The sequence below is a fragment of the Trypanosoma rangeli genome (genome assembly GCF_003719475.1).
Source record: "Trypanosoma rangeli strain AM80 chromosome Unknown Tra_15.4_contig_00193, whole genome shotgun sequence".
NCBI lineage: Eukaryota > Euglenozoa > Kinetoplastea > Trypanosomatida > Trypanosomatidae > Trypanosoma > Trypanosoma rangeli.
This window is the reverse complement of record NW_021705940.1, coordinates 11,425-32,230: the sequence shown is the minus strand read 5'-3', so window position 1 is coordinate 32,230 and position 20,806 is coordinate 11,425. Positions and strand designations below refer to the sequence as shown.

At 57.4% G+C, this 20,806-nt stretch overlaps 7 protein-coding genes and 1 pseudogene across 7 annotated transcripts, besides 21 other annotated features; all 8 read left to right on the top strand.

Annotated features, from left to right (window-relative positions):
* Positions 1 to 119: 119 nt before the first annotated feature.
* Positions 120 to 153: a microsatellite.
* Positions 154 to 491: 338 nt separating this feature from the next.
* Positions 492 to 515: a microsatellite.
* A 327-nt stretch (positions 516 to 842) lies between these two features.
* Positions 843 to 871: a microsatellite.
* Positions 872 to 1,395: 524 nt separating this feature from the next.
* On the top strand, positions 1,396 to 2,394 carry TraAM80_05728 (uncharacterized protein; the record flags this gene model as incomplete). Its single annotated transcript, XM_029382598.1, has 1 exon — positions 1,396 to 2,394. The coding sequence occupies one exon, from the start codon at positions 1,396 to 1,398 to the stop codon at positions 2,392 to 2,394; it is 999 nt and encodes a 332-aa protein (XP_029237505.1).
* Positions 2,395 to 2,810: 416 nt separating this feature from the next.
* Positions 2,811 to 2,837: a microsatellite.
* Positions 2,838 to 3,185: 348 nt separating this feature from the next.
* Positions 3,186 to 3,225: a sequence feature (A-rich).
* A 186-nt stretch (positions 3,226 to 3,411) lies between these two features.
* Positions 3,412 to 3,450: a sequence feature (GA-rich).
* Positions 3,451 to 3,455: 5 nt separating this feature from the next.
* On the top strand, positions 3,456 to 4,661 carry TraAM80_05727 (uncharacterized protein; the record flags this gene model as incomplete). Its single annotated transcript, XM_029382597.1, has 1 exon — positions 3,456 to 4,661. The coding sequence occupies one exon, from the start codon at positions 3,456 to 3,458 to the stop codon at positions 4,659 to 4,661; it is 1,206 nt and encodes a 401-aa protein (XP_029237504.1).
* Positions 4,662 to 4,711: 50 nt separating this feature from the next.
* Positions 4,712 to 4,775: a microsatellite.
* A 361-nt stretch (positions 4,776 to 5,136) lies between these two features.
* Positions 5,137 to 5,186: a microsatellite.
* A 673-nt stretch (positions 5,187 to 5,859) lies between these two features.
* Positions 5,860 to 5,881: a microsatellite.
* A 309-nt stretch (positions 5,882 to 6,190) lies between these two features.
* On the top strand, positions 6,191 to 8,371 carry TraAM80_05726 (uncharacterized protein; the record flags this gene model as incomplete). Its single annotated transcript, XM_029382596.1, has 1 exon — positions 6,191 to 8,371. One exon carries the CDS (start codon positions 6,191 to 6,193, stop codon positions 8,369 to 8,371), a length of 2,181 nt encoding a protein of 726 aa, XP_029237503.1.
* A 53-nt stretch (positions 8,372 to 8,424) lies between these two features.
* Positions 8,425 to 8,475: a microsatellite.
* Positions 8,476 to 8,635: 160 nt separating this feature from the next.
* Positions 8,636 to 8,667: a microsatellite.
* Positions 8,668 to 9,721: 1,054 nt separating this feature from the next.
* TraAM80_05725 (putative ATP-dependent RNA helicase) lies at positions 9,722 to 12,115 on the top strand (the record flags this gene model as incomplete). Its single annotated transcript, XM_029382595.1, has 1 exon — positions 9,722 to 12,115. The coding sequence occupies one exon, from the start codon at positions 9,722 to 9,724 to the stop codon at positions 12,113 to 12,115; it is 2,394 nt and encodes a 797-aa protein (XP_029237502.1).
* Positions 12,116 to 12,124: 9 nt separating this feature from the next.
* Positions 12,125 to 12,173: a microsatellite.
* A 239-nt stretch (positions 12,174 to 12,412) lies between these two features.
* TraAM80_05724 (hypothetical protein) lies at positions 12,413 to 12,667 on the top strand (annotated as a pseudogene).
* Positions 12,668 to 12,701: 34 nt separating this feature from the next.
* Positions 12,702 to 12,726: a microsatellite.
* A 239-nt stretch (positions 12,727 to 12,965) lies between these two features.
* Positions 12,966 to 15,644, top strand: TraAM80_05723 (uncharacterized protein; the record flags this gene model as incomplete). Its single annotated transcript, XM_029382594.1, has 1 exon — positions 12,966 to 15,644. One exon carries the CDS (start codon positions 12,966 to 12,968, stop codon positions 15,642 to 15,644), a length of 2,679 nt encoding a protein of 892 aa, XP_029237501.1.
* Positions 15,645 to 15,690: 46 nt separating this feature from the next.
* Positions 15,691 to 15,725: a microsatellite.
* A 273-nt stretch (positions 15,726 to 15,998) lies between these two features.
* On the top strand, positions 15,999 to 17,909 carry TraAM80_05722 (putative RNA-binding protein; the record flags this gene model as incomplete). Its single annotated transcript, XM_029382593.1, has 1 exon — positions 15,999 to 17,909. The coding sequence occupies one exon, from the start codon at positions 15,999 to 16,001 to the stop codon at positions 17,907 to 17,909; it is 1,911 nt and encodes a 636-aa protein (XP_029237500.1).
* Positions 17,910 to 17,977: 68 nt separating this feature from the next.
* Positions 17,978 to 18,008: a microsatellite.
* A 17-nt stretch (positions 18,009 to 18,025) lies between these two features.
* Positions 18,026 to 18,063: a sequence feature (A-rich).
* A 146-nt stretch (positions 18,064 to 18,209) lies between these two features.
* Positions 18,210 to 18,237: a microsatellite.
* An 11-nt stretch (positions 18,238 to 18,248) lies between these two features.
* On the top strand, positions 18,249 to 20,177 carry TraAM80_05721 (uncharacterized protein; the record flags this gene model as incomplete). The annotated part of the gene is made up of 1 exon (XM_029382592.1): positions 18,249 to 20,177. The coding sequence occupies one exon, from the start codon at positions 18,249 to 18,251 to the stop codon at positions 20,175 to 20,177; it is 1,929 nt and encodes a 642-aa protein (XP_029237499.1).
* A 111-nt stretch (positions 20,178 to 20,288) lies between these two features.
* Positions 20,289 to 20,311: a microsatellite.
* Positions 20,312 to 20,481: 170 nt separating this feature from the next.
* Positions 20,482 to 20,531: a microsatellite.
* A 48-nt stretch (positions 20,532 to 20,579) lies between these two features.
* Positions 20,580 to 20,609: a microsatellite.
* A 107-nt stretch (positions 20,610 to 20,716) lies between these two features.
* Positions 20,717 to 20,759: a sequence feature (A-rich).
* Positions 20,760 to 20,806: the final 47 nt, after the last annotated feature.

The window sequence follows — 20,806 nt, the reverse complement described above, 5'->3', positions numbered from 1 at the left end:
GGAATGAGTTGATGCATGTGAAACCAAACAACATGGAATTGGTGCGGGAACGTGATGGATAAAAAGCAAAATAAAAAGATATAGAAATATGCAGAGGTGTGCATGAGTAAGTCATGCCTTGTGTGTGTGTGTGTGTGATGTTGGTGTTGTTGTTAACGTGCCTAGTCGTTTCTGCCAGCACGAGAGCTTGGTGTTTTAAAGCTAAAAGACATTGTGGCGCGGCTGGGAAAGAAGAGGAGGTAGGAGGGAGGAGGGAGGTGGTGTTTTTGGGGTGGCCGAGCTCCATTGTCGCACTGCAGCAGCAGGAGAGGAAAGCAGGAACAGATGAAAAAACGAGCACTTCACCTCCCCGCTGGCTGACGTGGAGACTGGAAGAGGAGAGCGCCGCCACGTGCATGGGCGGAACATGTGGGCGTTGATTCGTGGAATGCCTTTCCCTCCCGCTTCTGCAAAGACGGGCAGAGATATAGAAAGGACGCTGCAGGTGGGAAATTATTATTATTATTATTATTATTTGCGTTCTCCTTTCACTTGTGAAGCAGGCAGGGAGCGGCAGAAGAGGAGGCGGAACTTGTACGCTTTAGATGCGGTGTGAGGGCAAAACCAAAACAAAGACGAAGACGAAGAGGGAACACATGAAATGAAGGCGCGCATTGGGCTAATCCGAAGTATCGGTTTTTGTTTTTGCTTCTCAGTATGTCTGTCTCCTCCACGTCTTCACGTTGGCAACGCCTCTTTTTTTTTTTTGTAGCATCGTGTGTACGGGAGGAGGAGGAGGTGCATGTGTATGTTTGGCTCGGTAGGGGTTGTGTGGGATGATGGCGGATCGTGTTTGACGCTCCTGTTTTGTTGTTATTATTGTTGTTGATTGCGTGCTCCAAGTTGGCAGCGGTGACGCGTTGAAGGCGGGCGCGGGGGTCCTTCTTTCTTGTGTTCCCTTCTCTTTCAGTGTGTGGCATGTAAATGTGCTTGAGCTTCACGCCATGTGTGCAGCTACGAGACATTTCATGCACCTGCTCTTTCCGCCGTCTTTCCTCTATGCTATACGCTGAAATTGGTCCATGCCTCTTGTTGCTTCTTTGATTGTGTATGCGTGTGTGCGTATGTTTGATGCCACGCCCAGTGAGGAAAACCACAAGGGAACACGGCGCTTTGCTCCAGGACAGCAGCACAGCAGCCGGCGTCTTAACCTCAAACACTCTGTGTGCGTACGCCCTTTCTCTTTGTACTGGGCGAGCCTTATTGCGTGTTTGAAGAGGTGATAAGAAGGAAGGAAGAAAAGAACTGAATTTCCCGTTTTGTTTGCGTAGAAGTAGTTTTTGGTTTGGGTTTTGTTCTTTTTTTTTATCTGTGTGTAGTCCTTGCGAATAGCAGCATCGACAACACGTCTCAATCATGGCGCTGATAGCTTCTTGTGGGGGCATTTACTTCACTGAAACACCTGTGGAAAACATCATCACACTCACGTGGCAGGTGAAGGAGGGCGGTGGGGCATCACCGCCGTATAGTAGCGTTATCTTTAAGGTGAAATCCTCTGCGCCGAAGTTGTTTTACGTGCACCCGCGCTACGGGGCACTACTCGTGACGGACGGCGCTGGTCAGCCACATGAAGCTTGCCGTACACAGGTTACCTTCGGCCTTCGTCCGGTGGTAACCGACACGCCCAGTGAAATTGCAGCAACAACTGCGCAGCCCATCGCAACCTCCCCCGGTGGCGGAGGCGGCTACAACCACAGCTGCCATGAGAGGATTGTTTTTGAGTCGATGTACATTCCTGGCTGCCGCGCCGCGTACGAGCCTTTGTTGCACGGCCTTGCCGCGGAGGGCCGCTTCTCGGAGGTGGTGCGGGGCGTGTGGGAGCTCGTGGTGGGGGGCACACACCAGGCGGTGCGCGGCGCCCCCATCAGCCTCAAGGTGTACATGGAGGGTGTCACGACGGACAGCAGCAAGAAGGGCGAGGGGGTGGTGGTGGTGCCGCCCACCGCGAAACTGGTACAGCCCTTGTTGCGAGAGACGTTTCTGAGTCGCACGCCGGGGACGCTTGCGGGTGGGCTTAGTCTCAGCCCTGCCTTCGCGATGGTACCCGAAAAACAGTTCCGGAGCTCCGGTTCCAGTGAGTTGCGAGCGCTAAAGCGTAACATCGACGCGCTGTGCCGTGAACCGGATGCCCCCGTCCCCGACCCCGCTGCCTCAGCGGAGGCCACGTACAACAGCAGTAGTAAGCACCTCTCACACGCGCGTTCCAGCCATACAGAGGCGGATATTTTGATGCGTACGCCGAATTTGGATGACGACGCCCTCAAGGCATCTAAGGATGGCGTTCCACTGTTCATGGTGCTTACAGCAATGTTTTGTACGTACGTGGTAACAATGCTGTTCTGGCGCACCGTTTAACATGCAGTTAACATACATATACATATACCTCACGAATGCAGCTAGGCAAAAATGTGTCTCTCTCCGCGGGGAAAAGGCTAAGGAATTCAAAAAGACAAAATAAAGGCTCTGAAGTATGCCATGTATGTTCATCTCTCTTTTTTTTTTTTTTTAAATAAGAAAAACTTTTGACTTTGGACGGGTGAGAGGAAAAGAAGCGAAGTATTTCAGTAAATTTGTCTACCGCAATGAATTCTGTGCGTATGCAAGACGAGATGTGTCATGTAGCAGAGAGGGGGGCGTGCTTGCGAGTCAAATATTTTGTTGGGGATAATTGTTTTCTTTTACGTTGGGGGAAGCCACACGCTTCTGGAGGAAGTGTTTGGCTCAGTAGGGGTTGTGTGAGATGATGGCGGGTCGTGTTTGACGCTCTTGCTTTATTATTATTATTATTGTTGTTGATTGCGTGCTCCATGTTGGCAGCGGTGCCGCGTTGAAGGCGGGCGCGGGGGCACTTCTTTCTTGTGGTATTGTTGTCTTGTTTTGCTCCTTCTCTTTGTGTCTTACTACCCTCCACGAAATGGGCTACAGTGATTGCGGGGCCCACAGCCTTCCACTTCGTCAGCGCACGGCAGACATGGCATGAACCCACGTGTGCGGCTGGGCGTTAGGCGGGGACCGTTTTGTGGTTGGGGGATGCCGGTCGTCGTGCACTGGGCCGTCCCCCTCCCCCACATACACCCACCCCCACACGTGGTCCCTACGCTCTCGCTGTGTGGATGTGGCGAGGGCGGGGCCTCGTATCTAGGCGCTTTTTTTTCTTTTTTGTTGGCGTGTTTTTTTTTTTTTCTTGGTTATGCGTGAAGCCCGTGTTAAACATGTTTGGTGGCGGCGACAAGTGAGGCGGCGCGGGGGAAAAGGAAACGTGCGTGATCGTAGAAAAATATATATATAAATGATGTGACGAAAATGGCGGCAGATTGTGGCAGTGGTGCTGCGGCCAAAAAAAAAAACATGCACGTTCCCTGTTTCCTTCCCCTCTTTTCTCCTTCTCTCTCTCTCTCTCTCTTTGTGTCTGGTAGATGTCAACTGGCAGGGCTGCAGCGGGGCGCACCATCAAGCAGAAGGTGCAGTCCAACCGCGATGCCCCATACAACACGCGCCTCTTCAACACGCTGTGGACGTACCGCACCGGACAGCTCACGACGAGCAACGTGCGTCGGCTGAAGGAGACCGGCATTCCCATGGGATACGGCTCCAGCGGCGCTAGTAACGATCTCAACTGTGGCGGCGGCAAGGACGAGGATGCGGGGGATGCGCCTGTCAAAAGTGACCTGCAACCCCACGCCATGCACAGATTCATGGGGGACAATAACTGGTCTCTTCTCGTGGCGGTCCCGAAAAACTCGGAACACTTTCGCAACGTCCTCGAGTGCTCGCGGGGGAGTCTTATGGTGGGGCACACCGACCCCCAGTTATTTCACTGGTTTAAGCAGCTTGGCACGCTGCCGCCGCGGGCAATCCTCTCCGGCCCACTAGAGCTGCTCTCCGGCGACATGCAGCAGGAGGCGTGGAAGACGACCTTTTCGCGCCACCCGGTGGTCCACAACATCGCGCAGGACATGTGGAATCGCAAGCACAGCAAGACAGAGGAGGAAGTCGTCAACATTGAGCGCCGGGAGCGCGAGGAGGACGAGGAGCGCATGCGACGCATGAGCAGCAGTGACTGGCGCGCCAATTTTAAGGAGCGCGAGCGCAACCCCACCGCTGAGGAAGACGAGGATCGGCCCATTTACGTCATCAAGCCGGAGACTTTTGCACTGCTGCGATTGCGACCAGACGTGAAACTCTGGATGAACGTCACCTCACAGACGCAGCGTGTGTGGGAGCCTGTCATCTCCGACCCTGACCCGCTCTGCCGATGTGCGCCGCGCTTCCTCCGCATGCTTAATCTGGCGCGGCAAAAGCTAGTGTCGTCGCTCAACATGAACTTTGCGCTGAAGCTGACGAACGCGTTTGTCTTTGAAATTGACCACAAAGGGCTTTGGGCGATGGGAACGCAGGAGAACCTTGACAGGGGCACCGCCTCCGACGCGGCGGCGGCGCGGGAGGAGTGGACGGAGCTGCGGCTGGAGTTTGGGAAGGGCCAAGTGATCCAGACGGAGCAGGAGATGGAGTGGTGGGTGCGGGGACTGACGAAATTTGGGGCACCGGAGATGTCGCAGTCAAACAGTAGCATTGAGGATGCGGGGATGAATCCGGAGAACTACGACCGCCGTCACATTTGAGGACTTTACAGGCCAGGGAGAGTAGGACGTGCGTGGAGAAAAAGACACTGCAGACAGGCAAACACACTCACACACACACACACACATACACGTAGGGAAAGAAAGAAAGACAGAGACGGAACCGTGGTTGGGGATCGTGTGGGTGTGGCTCTGTCTGCCCTGTACGTAACGTATATAGGACTTCTCTCTTCTCTGCGGAGGAGAGGTGGGAGGCAAAAGGGCACGGTGGTGACTTTATTGTGGCTTTCGCCCCCCTACGCAGCGGCCCATAGAAGCAAAGAGCCAGCAGGGGTACATGACATCTGCCCTTGCGGGGTAATGAAGTGAGAAGGAAGCGGGAAAGACACTTTTGCGAAGAGAAGAGAGAAGAAGGGGCAGGGTTGCGAAGGTGCCGTCGTATTTTTTGTCCGATGGGTTTGCTTCATTTACTTTCGCATGCATACAAACATATGCATAAAAAAAAACACACACATACAGAGAGAGAGAGATGTGAAGAGAGGATGAGAGAAGTGAAGAGGGGACAGAAACAAACAGGCAAATGAAGAAAAAAAGCAGATGGAGCGGTGACGCCTCCGTGGGCGGCATGATAGCCACACCGCGCCACAGTGACCTCCTGCCGCATAACTGGATGGTGGGCAACGCGAGCGGCGTGGGCCCGTTTCACATCAACAAGGTCGATGGACAGTTTGATGCGGTGGTGGTGGAGGAGCGCAATTATTGGGTCGCTTAACCTGCGGCTACATACACCTCCTTGCGTACCATCTCTGCCTCCTGCTTAGCAGCCGCAGCACACTTGCCGTGTTCGGCATCCTGAACACCGCCAGCCGTTAGGCGTGTCACACCTGCGTTGAGACCTGCTCCCACCTGCCGAAGGGCACAAAGCCGTGTCTGTCGTGCCTTTTGTGTGGTGCAGTGGTGTTGAACTACGCGGGGGGAAACACTACGTTGGACAGGCAGCCGCATCGGCCTGCGGAGGCGGAGCAGCCGTGTGCGCGAAGCCACGGGAGTTACCAGGCCACCCAGGCCGTCTGGGAGAACTGGTGCCGCGGGGATAACCTACACACAACCCAAATCTGACGAAGACGGGTCTTGTGATTTTTTTTTTATGGTTTTGTTGTTGCCGTGTTTTGTTTTGTTTGTTTGTGTCTGCGGTGCGCGTCATATTTGTCTGCGTTTTATTGTTATTATTATGTGGTCCTGCGTGCGTGCGCGCGTGCGTGTTTCCCTTTCCCTCTGTTTGCGTGCATGCGTGTGTATCGTACGGCTGTGAGTGTTGTGTTCTGCTCCGTCGGCCGTCGGCGTGGGTGGAGGGAGAAACGGAAACGGAAAAGAAATAAAAATATATGTGGGGGACGTGGGGCCCAACCCCTATCGTGTGACGTCTGCCCCTTGAATTGTTTTTTTTTTTTCTCTCGTTATCATTATTTGCTTCTACGCGGACTGCGTGTTTCTGGCACTTCTGCTCACGCCTTGCTGGGCGCAGGCTATCTTAGGAGGGATACACCCATACACACCACACAAACTCTTTCATGGCACAACAGGCTTGGGCACAAGGGGGTGGCCTCTGGTATCCGCCGCCACAGTCCCAGCAGCAGCAGCAGCAGCAGCAACAACAACAACAACAACAACAGCGGCAGCAGCCACGGTTGGATGCAGGGCCGCAGTGGCAGACGATAAATGGCGCACCCTCTTCCGTGGGGTTTCAATCCTCCTACCCGCCTGCGTACGCGGCATCTCAAGCAGCAACACTCCCAAGTCAGCGGCAGACTCCCATGTTTTCACAGCAGCAGCATGGTCAACCACCAGCGTGGAAGATGCCGCCGTACATGCAGGGGTACACTGGGCAAGGCCAGTGTGACCAAACGTATTACGGCGTACCCGGCAATCCTGGACCTTGTGACTGCGTCGCAAACCCTGTCGCGGGTGGTGGATTCTGTTTCTGCAACAACGGCCCAATAGACCCGTACTGCTGTGGACCGCCGACGGCACCGGGCTGCATGGACTGCCTTACCTCCAACTGTGACTACACGTATTGCTGTATGATTTTCTTTACTTTATTGAGCATTTCAGCCTTCATCGTGGTAGTATCATTGGGAGGAAAAAACGACCTGTTCACAACATTTGGTGCTACAAACACCGTTGTTCTACAGAGTTTAATAGAAGATCTTACTGCTTACAGGCCCAACTGTACCTTCAACAACGTGCTTGGTCTCTCTGGCAATCTCTGCATGGAAAACACTCTCAATGCAAACGTGTTTGTCGTTCAGCTTAGCGCGTGGAACATGCAGTGTTATACCCTGTACTTCCTCGCCATGATTTTCTCCATATTTACGCTCGCCTACGCCAGCATCGTGGATTTCCAGCGTCGGAAGCTTGTACGCCAGGCGGACTTTCCCCTCCAGCCTCAGCCACAAAGGCTGGACCCCAAGCGAGAAGGTCGGCATGAAGAGAGGCGGAGATCTGACGCGTCTGCCCGCGAGTCTGGGCGGGGATCATCTGCGCACGATCAGCAGCAGCAGCAGCAACAACAACAACAACAACAGCAGCAACAACAACAACAACAACTGCAGCTCACAGCACCGCCTATTATGCCCATCGTCAAAGCGCCCATTCAGGTTTACGGCACACCCTTCTACGAATTCATGCGCATTGCGTGGTTTGTGATGGGTGTGGCAGTGCTATTTTGGGTGTGTAACCTCTTGTCCTCCTTCTGGGCCTTTTATTTTTTTTACCGCGATTCCACATATGGAGAACTGCGAGATTTTTTTGACTCATACAATACTCGTTTTACTGCTTCTGTCATATGCGTCACGGTTTATCTCGCCTGGCCCCTCGTAAACATCTTTGTGGAGCTGGTTCTGTGGATTGTACTTTTTCTGCCGTGGCTCCTCATCCGCACGACGTGCAAACCCGGCATTGGAAACATGCGCCCAGCACTTCCCCTCGATCAGATGCCCGGGTGGATTCGCTGCGACATGTTTTTCATGGACTTCAATGACGTGAAACGCGTTGGATTCTCGGAGCCAGCGTGGAGCATCATGACGGGCAGCACCGAGCCTTTGATTGACGTCTGCGAGGACCCTGCCGTTGACCGCGACCCCACAATGTCAGCCTGGCATCAGTACCAGTACGAGTGGTACATGCGGATGCAGGGTGCCTACCCGGTAGGTTCCATGCCGAGAATGGGCCAGCAGTTCCCGCAGCCTGGCCCGGTTGCGGTAGAGATGCGTGAGGGCGGCTCGGGGTCCCACAGGCGCCACAGTAGCAGCAGCAGCATGCGACACCGCCGTCATCATCGCCGCGGAAGTGACGCCAGTGGGGCGATGGTTGCCGACCCCACCAGCCCGGAGGGGGATGTCGCGGGGGCCACGGCGGCAGGAGCGGTGAGGAGCAGGATTTCACCACAGATGGCTGAGGCGCAAGCGGAGGACGCTGGGGAAAGCACACCGCGGCGGCATAAGCACAATCGCAGCGGCCATCATCATAGGTCGCACGAGCACCGCAGCAGATCCGCTAGGCGCGACGAGGACGGCGGGGAAACCAACGGGGGGGTGGAGGGTGGTCGCGAGCGACGCCACCGTGGGAGGAGCAGTAGCCGCCATCGCGGCCGTCGTGAGGGCAACCAATCCCAGGATGTCAATGGGACGACCTCGGAGCGGAATAACCGCAGCCCAAGGACTGACCTGGACCGCATGCTGGATGAGCTTTAGTCTAGCGACCTGGCCACCATAAAAGTGGAGTCTGGTGGGGGGTCAATCCAACGAAGAAAGAAAAAAAAACGTGAAAGAGAGAGCGAGAGAGAGAGAGAGAGAGATGTAGCTGTTTAACATCAACTACATACCTGTACATAGATGGAGGCAACAACAAGGCTTTGAAAGAATAAAACGCGCTGAAGAATCGTCTACTCTCCCTTCTGGTGGCACACATGCCTACTTGTAAGGTCGTCTAACTGGGCACAAACGTATTTTCCCCGTGTGGGTGCGTGCATGGGTGGGTGACTGTGTGGATTGATGTTGGGATAGATGTGAGGTGCAGGTAAGCGCTTGCCTTTTATTTATTGTTTTTTGTGTTTTCTTTATGCTGTAGGCTGCGGTGCTCATCGCGGGTTTGGGGGCCAGCAGTATTGTACTTTTTTTTACTTTTTCTTTTGGTGATGGGGGGCTCCATTGCGGCTTCTCCTCCCACCCTCGGTGCCTTGCGTGCTCTGGCGCGTATGCAGGCGCATGGGAGGGAGGCAACGCGTGGGTGTTGGAGGTACTAGAGGCTCTGGAGACCAGAAGGGCGCGCGGAGTGTGTCTTGTAGAGAACAACAACCAAACTCATCCTGAATGGAACTGCCACTGGCGCTAGGTCCCCGCATTGTGAGTGGAGCGAAGCAAACGGAGACAATGACGATGACCTCAGACAATTCGGCGACCAGCGCAGAGGCGTGGAGTGTGAGATGATGTGCAACGGAAGAAAGAGTGAAGAGAAACACTCTCGATGTCCATAAGTCTCTAAAAAGTACGACGAAGGCGATATAAAGGCGAAACAAAAAAAAAAAAAGGAAGTGACTTAAGCGGAGAAAAGAGGAGGCCAGCGGGAAGAGAGGGAATGGCGACAAGGAGAAGCAAAACAAGGATGCTTCGTTTTCTTCTCTCTCTCCTCCTTTTCTCTTTCCATTTGCGGGTGGGTGGAGTGATCGCATCTGTTGTTTTCTGCTCAAAAGAAAAACAAAAACGCCTACCTGCCTCGTTTTTCACTTGTTTGCGTGTTTTTTTTTTTTAGCGTCTTCATTGTCGGGCGTTGGCGCATCGTTTGGGCTCCTTCGCTGCTGTTTTTCTTCCTCCCTCTGTTCATCGTTCGCTTGTTTTTTCCCCCCTCCCTCTCTCTCATTTCCTCCCCGTTTCCCCTCGTTGGTTTTGTCATCTCCTGCCACGCGGCTCCACGGCTTTGCACGCCCACCTACGTTGCCTGCAGCTCACCAACCACACAGCTGTCACAGCCTTCTTCTTGTCTTTTTTTTTTTTCTCTGCTTCCCGCGATGCCTGCAGTTGCAGCGCTGCTCACTGGGGAATCCGATGCGGGACACGATGGTGGGTGACGGCCACACCGCCGCACCGGCGCCGCGCCTGTTTGACGGCCCCACCGGTGATGTCAACATGGCCTTCCCGCATAAAGTGCGGCAGCTGCTTTCGTCATCGTCACCCCCGGGTTCGGAGGGCGCAGTCCTCCCAGCGGCGGTGCGGGCCTCGCCAATCTACAGCGCTGTCGTGCGCTTTGCAGAGGCGGATGAGGAGAGCCAACGTCAGCCTCAGCAACTGTTTGGTGGCGATGCAACGACGCGAGGCGCGGAGGTTTTGTCGGTGGGTGCTGCGCCAGTTGTTCCCCCATCCCTTGCCCGCCGCGGTGTTGGGCCACGGGATGCGCTTCTGCAGCGTAAAATGCGCAGGCAGCAGCTACCGGTTTCCGTGTCCACCCCATCTTTGTTGTCATCGTCATTGCCGTTGGGTACAGGCGAGACGGTGGCGGCTGAGCACGACCCACATACGGCACATCAGCGGCAAGTGTCGCACTGGAGTAGGCGACCGCTGCAAGAAATGACACCGGCGGGCTGGGACGTGTTCCGTGCGCAGGTGGGGATTATCTTGGAGGTGGTGTCCCGCCGCACTCCCGGTCAGCAGCAACCTGAGCAACAGAAACGAACTCTGCGGTACACCGCCGACGCACTTCGTCCGGTACGTTGCTGGGAAGAGGCCCGGCTGCCGCTTGCGCTTGGAACGCTTGTGTCTCGCCGCTACGTGCTGCCGACGCCGATTCAGGCGCAGTGTGTCCCGCTTGTCATGGCGACTGCGGCGACGCCAAGTGGAAAGATTGACGTTCTTGGTGTGGCAGAAACCGGCAGCGGCAAGACGGCGGCCTACCTTATTCCGTTGCTGGCGGACGTTCTGCGCCGCACTCCACGACTGCTTGGCAATGAGAGCCTCATTGCGCACGGCCCGCTGGCGCTTGTGATGGTGCCCACGCGCGAGCTTGCGGAACAGGTGACACGGGAGGCGCTTGACATTGTGCACGGAGCCCCCGCAACAGAGCTGCGACGACTCCTACAGGAGGAGTACAAGGATGTCGCGTGCGATGACAGTGTGGCTATGTGGTGTAACAGACTTGACGAGATTCGCGTGGTGAAGGTGGTAGGCGGGGAGGCGGTGGAGGCGCAGTACGATGAACTGGCGAAGGGCGCCCATGTGGTGGTTGGCACGCTTGGACAGCTGGAGACGCTGCTGCAGCAGCGGCTTCTCGCCCTGGGCAACACGCACCTTGTCATCATGGATGAGGCCGACCGTATGATTGAGGAACACCAGAGAGAGACGCTTGTGGCTGTGCTCGGGCGGTGTCCGCTGCCGCGGCAGACGGTGATGTTCACCGCCACGCTGAGTGCAGCATGCGAGGAGGTGGCGCTGAAGTATTTTTCACCGGACGGCTTCGTCGTGGTGCGGGTTCCAAACCGCTGCGCAACCATTACGCAGGTGTTTGAGATGTTTCCGAGCGACGGGGGTGTGGCACCGGCGAATGATGGCAGGCGCGGGACATCGCAGCAAAATGCCCGACTGCCGCCGCCAACACCGCCGCAGTTGGAGCGCTCTCGCCTCCCGCTGTTGCACCCCATGAAGTTTGCCCGGCTGGTGACGTACTTGGCGTACGCCACCGCCCCTGTGGTGGTGTTCGCGAACGAGCGACGCACCTGCGACGCCCTGTGCGATGAGCTGCACGCCGAAGCGAACCACCTCGCCGCGTTGGAGGAAAACTTCTCGCTGGAGGCGCTTGTTGGGGAGGTGCCCCCCGCCCTGCAGGGGATGTCGCACGACGGTCGCCAACCCCCGCAACCGCGACGGAGACCCGCGCTGAACCTTGGCAACTTGCGTTCCATTGCATTGGTGCACTCGGAGCAGTCGCAGGTGGAGCGTCGACGCCTTGTCGACCTCTTTCGCCGCGGCGAGCGTCGCGTGCTAATTACCACCGATCTTCTTTCCCGCGGTCTGGATGTGCCTAACGTGACACTTGTAATCAACTATGATATGCCACGCGTGGATCCCTCCGCCGCAGCCAGTGCAGGGGAGGAGGCGGTGCAGAAGTACATCCACCGCATTGGCCGAACCGGACGCGCGGGGGCGAGTGGTGTGGCGCTTGCACTGTTGTGCCTTCCCTCGGCGCTGATTCAACGCGCCCAGCAACACGCCCTGCGCAGCGACGACGACAGCGCGGGGGGAAAGCAATTGCTGCAACAAATTGGCTTGGCCGGCGTCTCTGCAAAGACTAGGGTGCAGGAACTCGACAGGCGCGAGCTGACAGGCATGAAGAGCGGCGAAGGCATGGATGAAAATCTGCTTACCCTGGGTGACGCAGACGACTTGGACGACAACGTGGAGGATGAGGAGGAAAATGAGAATGCGGAAGGGACCGCCGCGAGCACGTAGGCGTATTGAGCGGCAACAGCAGGACGGTGCCGCGGGCAGCGGCGGCGGCGGCGGCGGCCCCCTGCCATTGTTTCCGCATGACGAACTGTTGCTGCAGCCGCTGTGGGCGTTTGTTGTGGGTTGTGCCGAGGCAAACAGCAGTGGTGGGCGTGGCGCTGAGCTCATTCGCCAGCAGCGGTGCCGTCTTGTGCGGATGCCGCCCGCCCTTGCGGCACTTATGGAGGCCTTCACGCGGAGTTCCCTTTACGGTGCCATCACTGCATAGTGTCCGCCCACTCCCTCGCGCAGTGTGCATACATGGAGCTGAAGGAGGCGCGTGGCTCCAACTATAAACTCCGCCCGTTGCAGGAGAGAAGCGAGTAAAGAACAAAAAGAGAGAGGAAGGTGTGGTATAAGCGGGAGAGAAGGACGGGGGCACTCGAAAGAATTACGAAACAGGCAAAAAAAGGGGGGGGGGAAAAGAGGAAAGCTATGCAGAAGAAGAAAGAAAGAAATAGAGAGCCCCTTCTCCTTTTCGCTGTCTCTCTTTTCTATGCATATATGCGGCGAAGTAGGAGAATGCATCGGTATGTTGTGCACCTGTTGATATTATTATGATTGTTATTATTGTTGGCAGCGGCGGTGGTGCCTCGTGTGGGGGGGGGGGGGTTCTGCGTAAGTGTGTGCGTGCATATGCCGCCTCTCTGCCCCTCTTACGCTTCGACCACTCTCTCCATCGCTTTCTTTCTTTCTCAATCTTTACGTGCATACACGGCAAGAAAGGCGGCAGGAAGAATAACATATTTTTTTTTCTGGCAACGGACCGCGGTCGTCGTGTTGCACGTGCACATTGCCCCGCAGCACAACCATCATGCAGCGCCTTGACAACTTCGAGGAGCGCGTGGACACGCTGCTGCGTCGCATCGCCAAAGGCGCTGAGCGTCGCGATCAGCTCGTGGAGGGGGTCTGGCAGGTCGTAGCCGACACTGGGAGTCTCTCGGCGTGCGTGGAGGAAGTGCGTGCGGTGTCGCGGCGCATGTTGCTCTCCTTGGTAGACACGAGCGCCGACCTGGCGCGCACCATTGGCGTGAGTGCGTCGCTGGCGGAGCGGAGTTCGCGACGGGTGAAGCAGTTGGACGCGCTGCTGCGCCGCGTGCGGGAGGCGCAGGTGGTGGCGGACTCGCTGCGGGAGATGCGGCACACTGTGGCCGGGGTGAATGAGACGATTGGTGCCGGCGACCTGGAGCGTACTGTGGAGCTCATCTGCAAGTACGAGGCTGCGAACATGAACTTCGGCGGCCGCGCCCCGTTGTCACTGCTGCAGCAGGGCGATGACGAGGAGGATGACGGCGGTGGGCCTACGAAGGGAGAGAACGGGGATGGAGATGACACAAACATTAGGACGGTGGAGGTGGCGGCGCAGCAGGCGGCGGGGGAAAAGGACGGTGCCAAGGGCGCAGCACGGCTCCCGCGTTTCGGTGCAGCCCAAGTAACGGGGGACGCAGACCCCGGCAGCGGTGACGGCGGTCATTGTTCTGAGGCGGCGAGTATTATTGCCTCAGCACGTGAGGCGGCGCGAGAGAAACTGCTGGATAAATTTCGTGCTGCCTCACGAGCAAATGACAAGTTGACCATCATGCACGCCACGCGGTTGCTGACGCGGCTGGGCCTCCATGAGGAGGGGTGCGAGCTCTACTCCACATGGCTGTGCGAGCACACCATCGCCGCGCTCAAGAAGATGGTGGAGCGGGAGCTGCGCAAGATGGACGACCCCACCGAGGCCGGCATGAGCCACCTTGGGCTGGTGTCCACCGTCCTGGACGTCGTCGTGGCCGCCTTCGAGAACGAGGAGGAGTTCATGCGGGAGACGTTTGGGAATGCGGGGCTGCTGCTGCTGCTTACGGAGCTGCACAGCAAGTCCACCAGCCAATGTGTGCCGGTGCTGAAGGACTTCTTGAAGAAGCGGCAGGAGGTGCTGAGCTCCGTCACGGCCGCCGGTGGTATGCACGCAAACAGCGCAGGCACGAGTCGTTTTACAGGCGGCTCAACGGCCGCTGGCAGCAGCAGTGCCACTTCACCCCCGAGTGTTGCGACAGGGATCTCCGTTGACCCACGTCGAACAGATCAAATATTAGAGGAAATGTCCCACCTCGTGTCTTGCTGTCACTTGTACTGGGAGTTTGCCCAGTCGAAGCAGCGGGAGTACATACACTGGGAAGGCGACGCTGAGAAACAGCACGAGCAACAGGGGGCGGCGACGGTTTCCGTAGATTCCCTGTGGTCCTCGCGCGACAACCCGCTCATGAACACGGTGCAAGAGATACTGGGCGTTTTTGTGCCGCTGCAGAAGTTGTACTTTGACGCAGCCTTTGAGCAGGCTCTTCGACTGCAGACGGACGCGCTACACGCTGCAGCCCGAGAGGCGTCAGTACCAGGCGCGGAGGAAGGCGGCAGTGGTGGTGGTGGTAGTAGTAAGCCGAATCACGGCGGTAGAAGAGTCGAGGCGTACGGCAGCCCATCTGCAAGGAAGGCGACAACGTTTATGACTGGGCTTGCGGCGTTGTATACCTCCACGGCGGCGGGTGGTGGCATCGAGGAAGAAAATGTGCCGGACGCTGCTACGGACCACGTCCCCATCACACTACCCGACGATGTGTTTTTTTTCCTTCGCATTGCCCTGCACCGTGCGGTGAACACGAAGTCGACGCAAATTATCTCAGCCGTCTTTATTGCCTGCACCGATCTTGTGCAGTCCAAGCTTGTTCCTGTGCTGCAGCTAAACGCAGCAATGCCGCCGGCGACGCAGATGCAACAGTTGCGGCAGCAGCGCGCGGACTTCACACTTCCGTCCCGTCTGCTCCGTTGGACCGCCGCTGCACACCGCACCACCACGTACGCCCAGAGGCTTGCAGACGAACTGCGGCATTTGGCGCGCGCCAACTTCTCCGTGAAGGACATGCTGCGCTTCACGGAGCAGGCGGAAGACATGGACGTGGTCGCGCGCGAGCTCGCGGACACCGTTCAGAAGTGGGTCACCCAGTTCGCAGAGGTCTGCTACCAGGCGCACCTCGCCTCGCACCTCGAACGCTTCTCTGCCCTTTCGTACAACCTCACGGAGGAGGTGTTTTACCACTATGAGTTGAGCGACCCGTGGGTGCAGGCCTGCGTCGCCACGGCGGATGCGGTGCTGCGGCCCTTCGACACGGCTCTCGAGACACACTGCTTTGACATGTTCCTCCTCGCTCTGGTGCGACGCTTGGTGAGAAAGATGTGGCAGTCGCTCTTGCAAAAGTCGTTTAGCGGGTACGGTGCGCTGCAGGTGGACCGCGACGTGCGCACGCTGCGCGCCTTCTTTCTTGGGCGTGCCCAGGAGCTGCAGCTGCGGGAGCCGTTTCTGCCACTCATCAGCGCCACCTCACTGCTGCTACTGGACAGCCCGAAGGACGCTGAGCAGGACGTGTGCGAGGGGCTCAGCGCGGAGGAGAAGAGGCGCGTGCTGGGTTGTCGGGTGGAGTTCAAGCGTGCCGAGATCGACCACCTGCGGCTCTGAGAACACGTTGAATAGGGGACAAACGGACATGACGAAATGAAGCAATGGAGGAGGAGGAGGAGTAGGAGGGGGAGGGGGGGAAGCGGCGAAGTGGCTGCCCGCACCGCCCACTCACAGACACAGACATACACGTATGGTGCCGTGCATACACCGCTTTATTGTCCTCATCGTTGATTTCTCCTCTTGTTGTTGTGTTTACGTTTCTTTAATTAGTATAGGGCTTATTTTGCTGCATAAACATACACACACGGTGGAAGGGGGAACCGGTGACGTGGGCATCATTTTCATCCTTCTCCTTGTCACACTGGTCCCTTACGACACACGCCGTTGGAACTAACGTCGCACCCGTCAGCGATGTCGTACCATCATAACAGCAGCGAAAACCACAGCAACTACGGCGGCGGTCGCGGGGGCAGTGGGGGGATGCGGCGGCAGCGTTCTCGAAGCCCGGATGCGCATCCCCAGCAATCCCATTACTACCACAGCAGCAACAACAGCAACAGCGGCTACGGCCAGCCCCAGCACTACCGCTTACATCCGCAGCAACGTCGTAGCTCACCGCCCCGTCGGCCGCCGTTTCGCCGCCGCCGCGAGGAGGCGACGTACACCATTCCAGACGTTGCCCCCCGCCTTCATGTACCGCATGATTTGCCGGTGGATGTCACTGCTTTTTTAGACATCATCGCCTTTTATGTTGTGCAGGGTGGTCCCACGGCGGAGGAGGAAATCATGAAACGCGAGGAAAACAATCGTCACTTTGCTTTCCTGCATGCATCATGGCGGGACCCCAAGCAGTTGTACTACCGCTGGCGCCTTTACTCGCTCCTGCAGGGCGACACCCTGCTCCGGTGGCGGACGGAGCCGTACCAAATAGAACGCGGCAATGAGGCGTATGTGTGGGTGCCGCCACCGGCGATACCCAGTGGTCCGGAGTGTCTTCTCGACGCCTTTAAGGCCTACCCCCCGTCGTCACATATGAGCAGTGGTGGTGAGGAGTGTCAGGATGGAGGCAAAGGCGTCAAGGCGACGTCGCCCCCGCAGCTGGTTCCCACCGCGTCGTGGCTGTCACGAATGTCGGTGTCGGAGGGCGCCTTCTTTGTCACGCTTGACAAGGCGGCCGCCGCGGAATGGCAGCAGCTGCTGCTCATGGAGCCTCACGTCACGGAGGTGGCGGCTGCCCCAGGACTGTCGCTGGAGGAGCGGCTCAAGGCGTTGACGGCGATCGTGCTGGACAACGAGCGCATTGCACAGCGCATGGTGTTCGCGGTTGAGCATCAGAAGGCCGCCTTGCACCTGCTGAGCCTCCTCCTTGACGAGATGGTGCAGCTGGCGTACGCCGCCGCGTGGCCCCAGCGGCGTCCCTCACCCCGCCTTCACGATGACGACTGCGTGGATCGAGGCGGCGGCGGCGGCGACGATGCTGCCCTGCAGGCAGCAGCGCGGTGTTGCATGTGTCTGTCGTACCTCTTCACGCTGAATGACATTGGCAGGAACGGGGCGGCCGTGGCGCTGACGGACGAGGAGGTAACAAGCATTGCCCCATCGTATCAGGAGGGTGGCAGCAGCGCAACGGTTCCTCACACCATGGCCGGCCGTAGTAGTAGTAATAGTAATAATAATAGCGGCAGCGTCAGCGGCATTGCTGTTGCTTGTGGTGGGGGTGGCAGCAGTACCAGTCCATCTTTTCCTGTAGGCGCTGAGGCACCACATGCTGCAACGCCGAGTGGGGTGGCGGCGCCCCCTGTGCGTCTGTTAAATCGTGCGCTGGAGAAAATTATGCCGACGCTCATTGAGTCTACCCTCCTTGTGGCGCTTTGCACGGTGCAGCAGTACGGCTCACTGCAAGTGGACAACGCTCGCGAGACGGCGCGGAGTTCGGCGAAGCCACCCGGGGCGGAGGAGTTTGAGGGTATCCTCCCGCTCGACATTGACCAGGCAGCGTACGTTCATGTGCAGGCCAAACTGTCCGCGGCGCGTTCCACAACGACGACATCCAGCACCAACACCACCAGCGGCTCTGGGACGGCAGCCACCGCTGCCTCTTCACCCGCTACGGCACCCCCAGCGTATAACACAGCTGCAGCGGTGGCGCATGTGAAGAAGGAAGACCGCGACGCTGTCTGCATGATCGCCATGCTGCTTGTTTCATGGCTCAAGCAGTTGTGCTCCACATGGGCAGACGCGGACATCATTGGTAGTCGCTGCTGGAGCACACTCCTGACGAAGTACATCTACCTTCTTTCTCAGCCAATTGAGACAACGTGAATGATGCACTCCCTGCCCTTGACCTCGCGGTGGGCGTAAAAGGGTGGGGAATGAAAGTTGTGTGTGCTAGATAGATAGATAGAGAGAGAGAGAGAGAGAACATGTGAGAACGGAGATGTTTTTGTTATTATTGTTTTTTTTGTTTTATTTTATGACGACGGCGAAGAGAGAGAGGGGTGTTGCACGTGCGCTCCGGCATCCATTAGTTTATGAGGGACAGGCTCAACAGAAGCACACGCCTGCATCCACACATGCTTGGTACCTCGATATGCATGTGTGTGTATATATGCGCTCCCGCACTTATTTATTTATTATTATTATTATTTTTTCTAGAAGCCGATGGACACCGGCGCAGACCCCGCAGTTGTGCGGCGCGGACCCCTGAGTGAACGTGTCGCGGGGGTCCTGCGTGCGGGGAAGCCACCGTCGCGTGGCTGCTCGAGCATCAATCGACTGGCACCTAACGCGAGCACGGCACCGCCGCGGGCACCGCCCCATTCCCCGCGAAGGCGTCTTGACGAAAATTGCACCGCCACCCCCCGCTCAGCCTCCACGGTGACAGTGTTGGCCCCATCAGTCGAAGAGTTACTTGTCAGGGGGCACGACGTTGCCGCGGGTCGAGTGGGAACCTCACCGCAACGGCCTCGAGAGCGTCCATCGCTGCAGGATGAAACACACGCCTGCCAGGCCCCTGCGCCGAGCAACCCCGAGCGCGTCATGGCTGCACCCGCGCCCCAACCGGCCAGTGGCGTTCAGGCGGCTCAATATGTTTATTCCTCCTCGCCGCCGCCGCCGCTGCTGCCTCAGTCCCCTGCCTCGCCACGTCAGGCACCGGGCAGAGAGGCCCCACGGCACCCGTGGGGAACGCAGGTACCACCACCATCTGAACTTCAACAGGAAGAAACTTCCGGTAGGTCGTCGGGTCGTTTGTCGCTCGTAAGCTTGCAGGGGTTTTCATCTAACGATCTATTCGTTACAGGCAAACTGATGTTGCAGGAGAAAATTTCCACATCAGAAGTAGCAGTAGCAGAAGAAGAAAGAAGCTTTTCGACGCAGCGTGAGAAACAAGACGCCATTCCACGTGGGATGTCAAGGGAACCACCACCACTGCCGTACTTTCAGAAAGAAGAAGAGCTAGCGCAGTATGATTCGCATCAACCACGGATGCTGATGACATGGGAAGACAGTCCGAGCCCTTGGACGCCTCTGTGTGGTGGTGCAACGCCTTCTGCGAACGCAGCAGGAGACGCGCTGCTGACGACGCGAAGGCCTGCCCCGCGCCTGACGCCCTTGTTGCCATCCTTACCGGAACCAGGTGACACCGTCACACTGCTGATGGTGGTAAAAGCTGCATCGAGTGCAGACGGCGGGGACAGCGATGACTACCACGGCAACAGCATCGCGAGTTACATGGGGATGGGCCCTAAACTTGTGTCTGGGCCGATTGTTTTGCGTGTCTTTATGTCGCGATTGCAGCTTGAGACGACGTGCGTCTTTGACCTGAAGATGGGAGTGGAGCATCAGTTGGGCGTGGCTGCCGCACGTCAGACGTTGAGAGCCAACGGTGCGGTGTTGCACGATGCATTGCCGCTCTCTCTTTTGGATTTTTCGGTGATCCTTTTTATGGATGTAGAGGCCCCCGAGGAGGCGCGGGTGGAACAGAGTAAGCTGCAGGGGAATATACAGCGCCTTGTGCCTCAGCGGGAGCGCACGCCCGTACTGCAGTTTCATGAGGCCTCGTTGTCGTTGCCGCCTTCACCGCGTGACTGTGATGCGATGCTGGAGCGGCTAGAGAGGTGTATGCGAGCTTCGGCAACGGCGTTGTGGAGCTCCCGTGGGAAAACACATGCTGTTAATGGCTGCGGTAGCAGCCGTCATGCGGTTTCGCGCGAGGATTTGCAGCGGGGTGATGATTGCATTGAGACCAATATTTATGTGGGCAACGGTGAGGAGGAGAATGTTGGCGCCATGCACGACGGGAGGGGGAGGCACGAGAGGGATGACGGCACCGCAGGTTCTCTGCAAATGTCGCGGCCGCGGGGTTCGCCTCCTTTTCCGCCGCAAGAAATTCCAGAAACGATGTGCGGAGTCTCCGCAGCCGCGGGGGCGGACGCGGTTGAGGGGCCTGCGCTGGGTCAGCGAGGGCCGCTGGAAGACGCCGCGACGCGGGCGAAGCAACAAATGGAGCTGCTGGCGTGGCTCGGTCGCAAATTGGGGCGCCGAGGGAGCGGCAGCGGCAGTTCTTCATGTGAAGCTGGGGGTGAATAAAAAGAAACAACACGAATGACGGGCAAAGGCACCGTGTGGGAAGCATGCTGTTGGATGCGGCGGCGTCGTTCACGTTACCATGGCTTTCTGTCCCGATGCCGCATCCCACCCTCTTTCTTTCTTTCTGTCTGTCTGGAGCGGCGGCATGCAGGGTGCCCATTCAGGTGCCGTGGCGCCTGTCGTTGGCGGAGCCTTTCCTTTGGCTCGTCCAAACTCAAAGGGAGTGCACGGCCTCACCCCGGCCTTCCGATTATTGGCAGTGGGGTTGTGATATGTGGATGAGTAGTGCATGCCATTAATATCGTTGTTTTTTTTGTCTTTTTTTTGTTTTTTGCTTGCTTGCTTGTTGTTGTTGCCTGTAGCGTCCGTGATGCTTGTCGTGTGAGGCGACAGACAACCAACGCGGCGTCGGCGGAGGCGGAGGCGGAGGCGCATCAATTGACGTTCCTATGGCTGGTCTTGGGAACTTAGGAGGACTGTCTGTGTGCGTGTGCTGCGCTTCACTCCGCTTTTCCGTGGAGCATCTGGCGTTTACCGGGTTCTTTCTTTCATTTCTTTATTATCTATTTTTTTTTTTTGTTTGCGTAGGTGTTTTATTTACGCCAACGGGGTGTGTGCATCGGCATCGC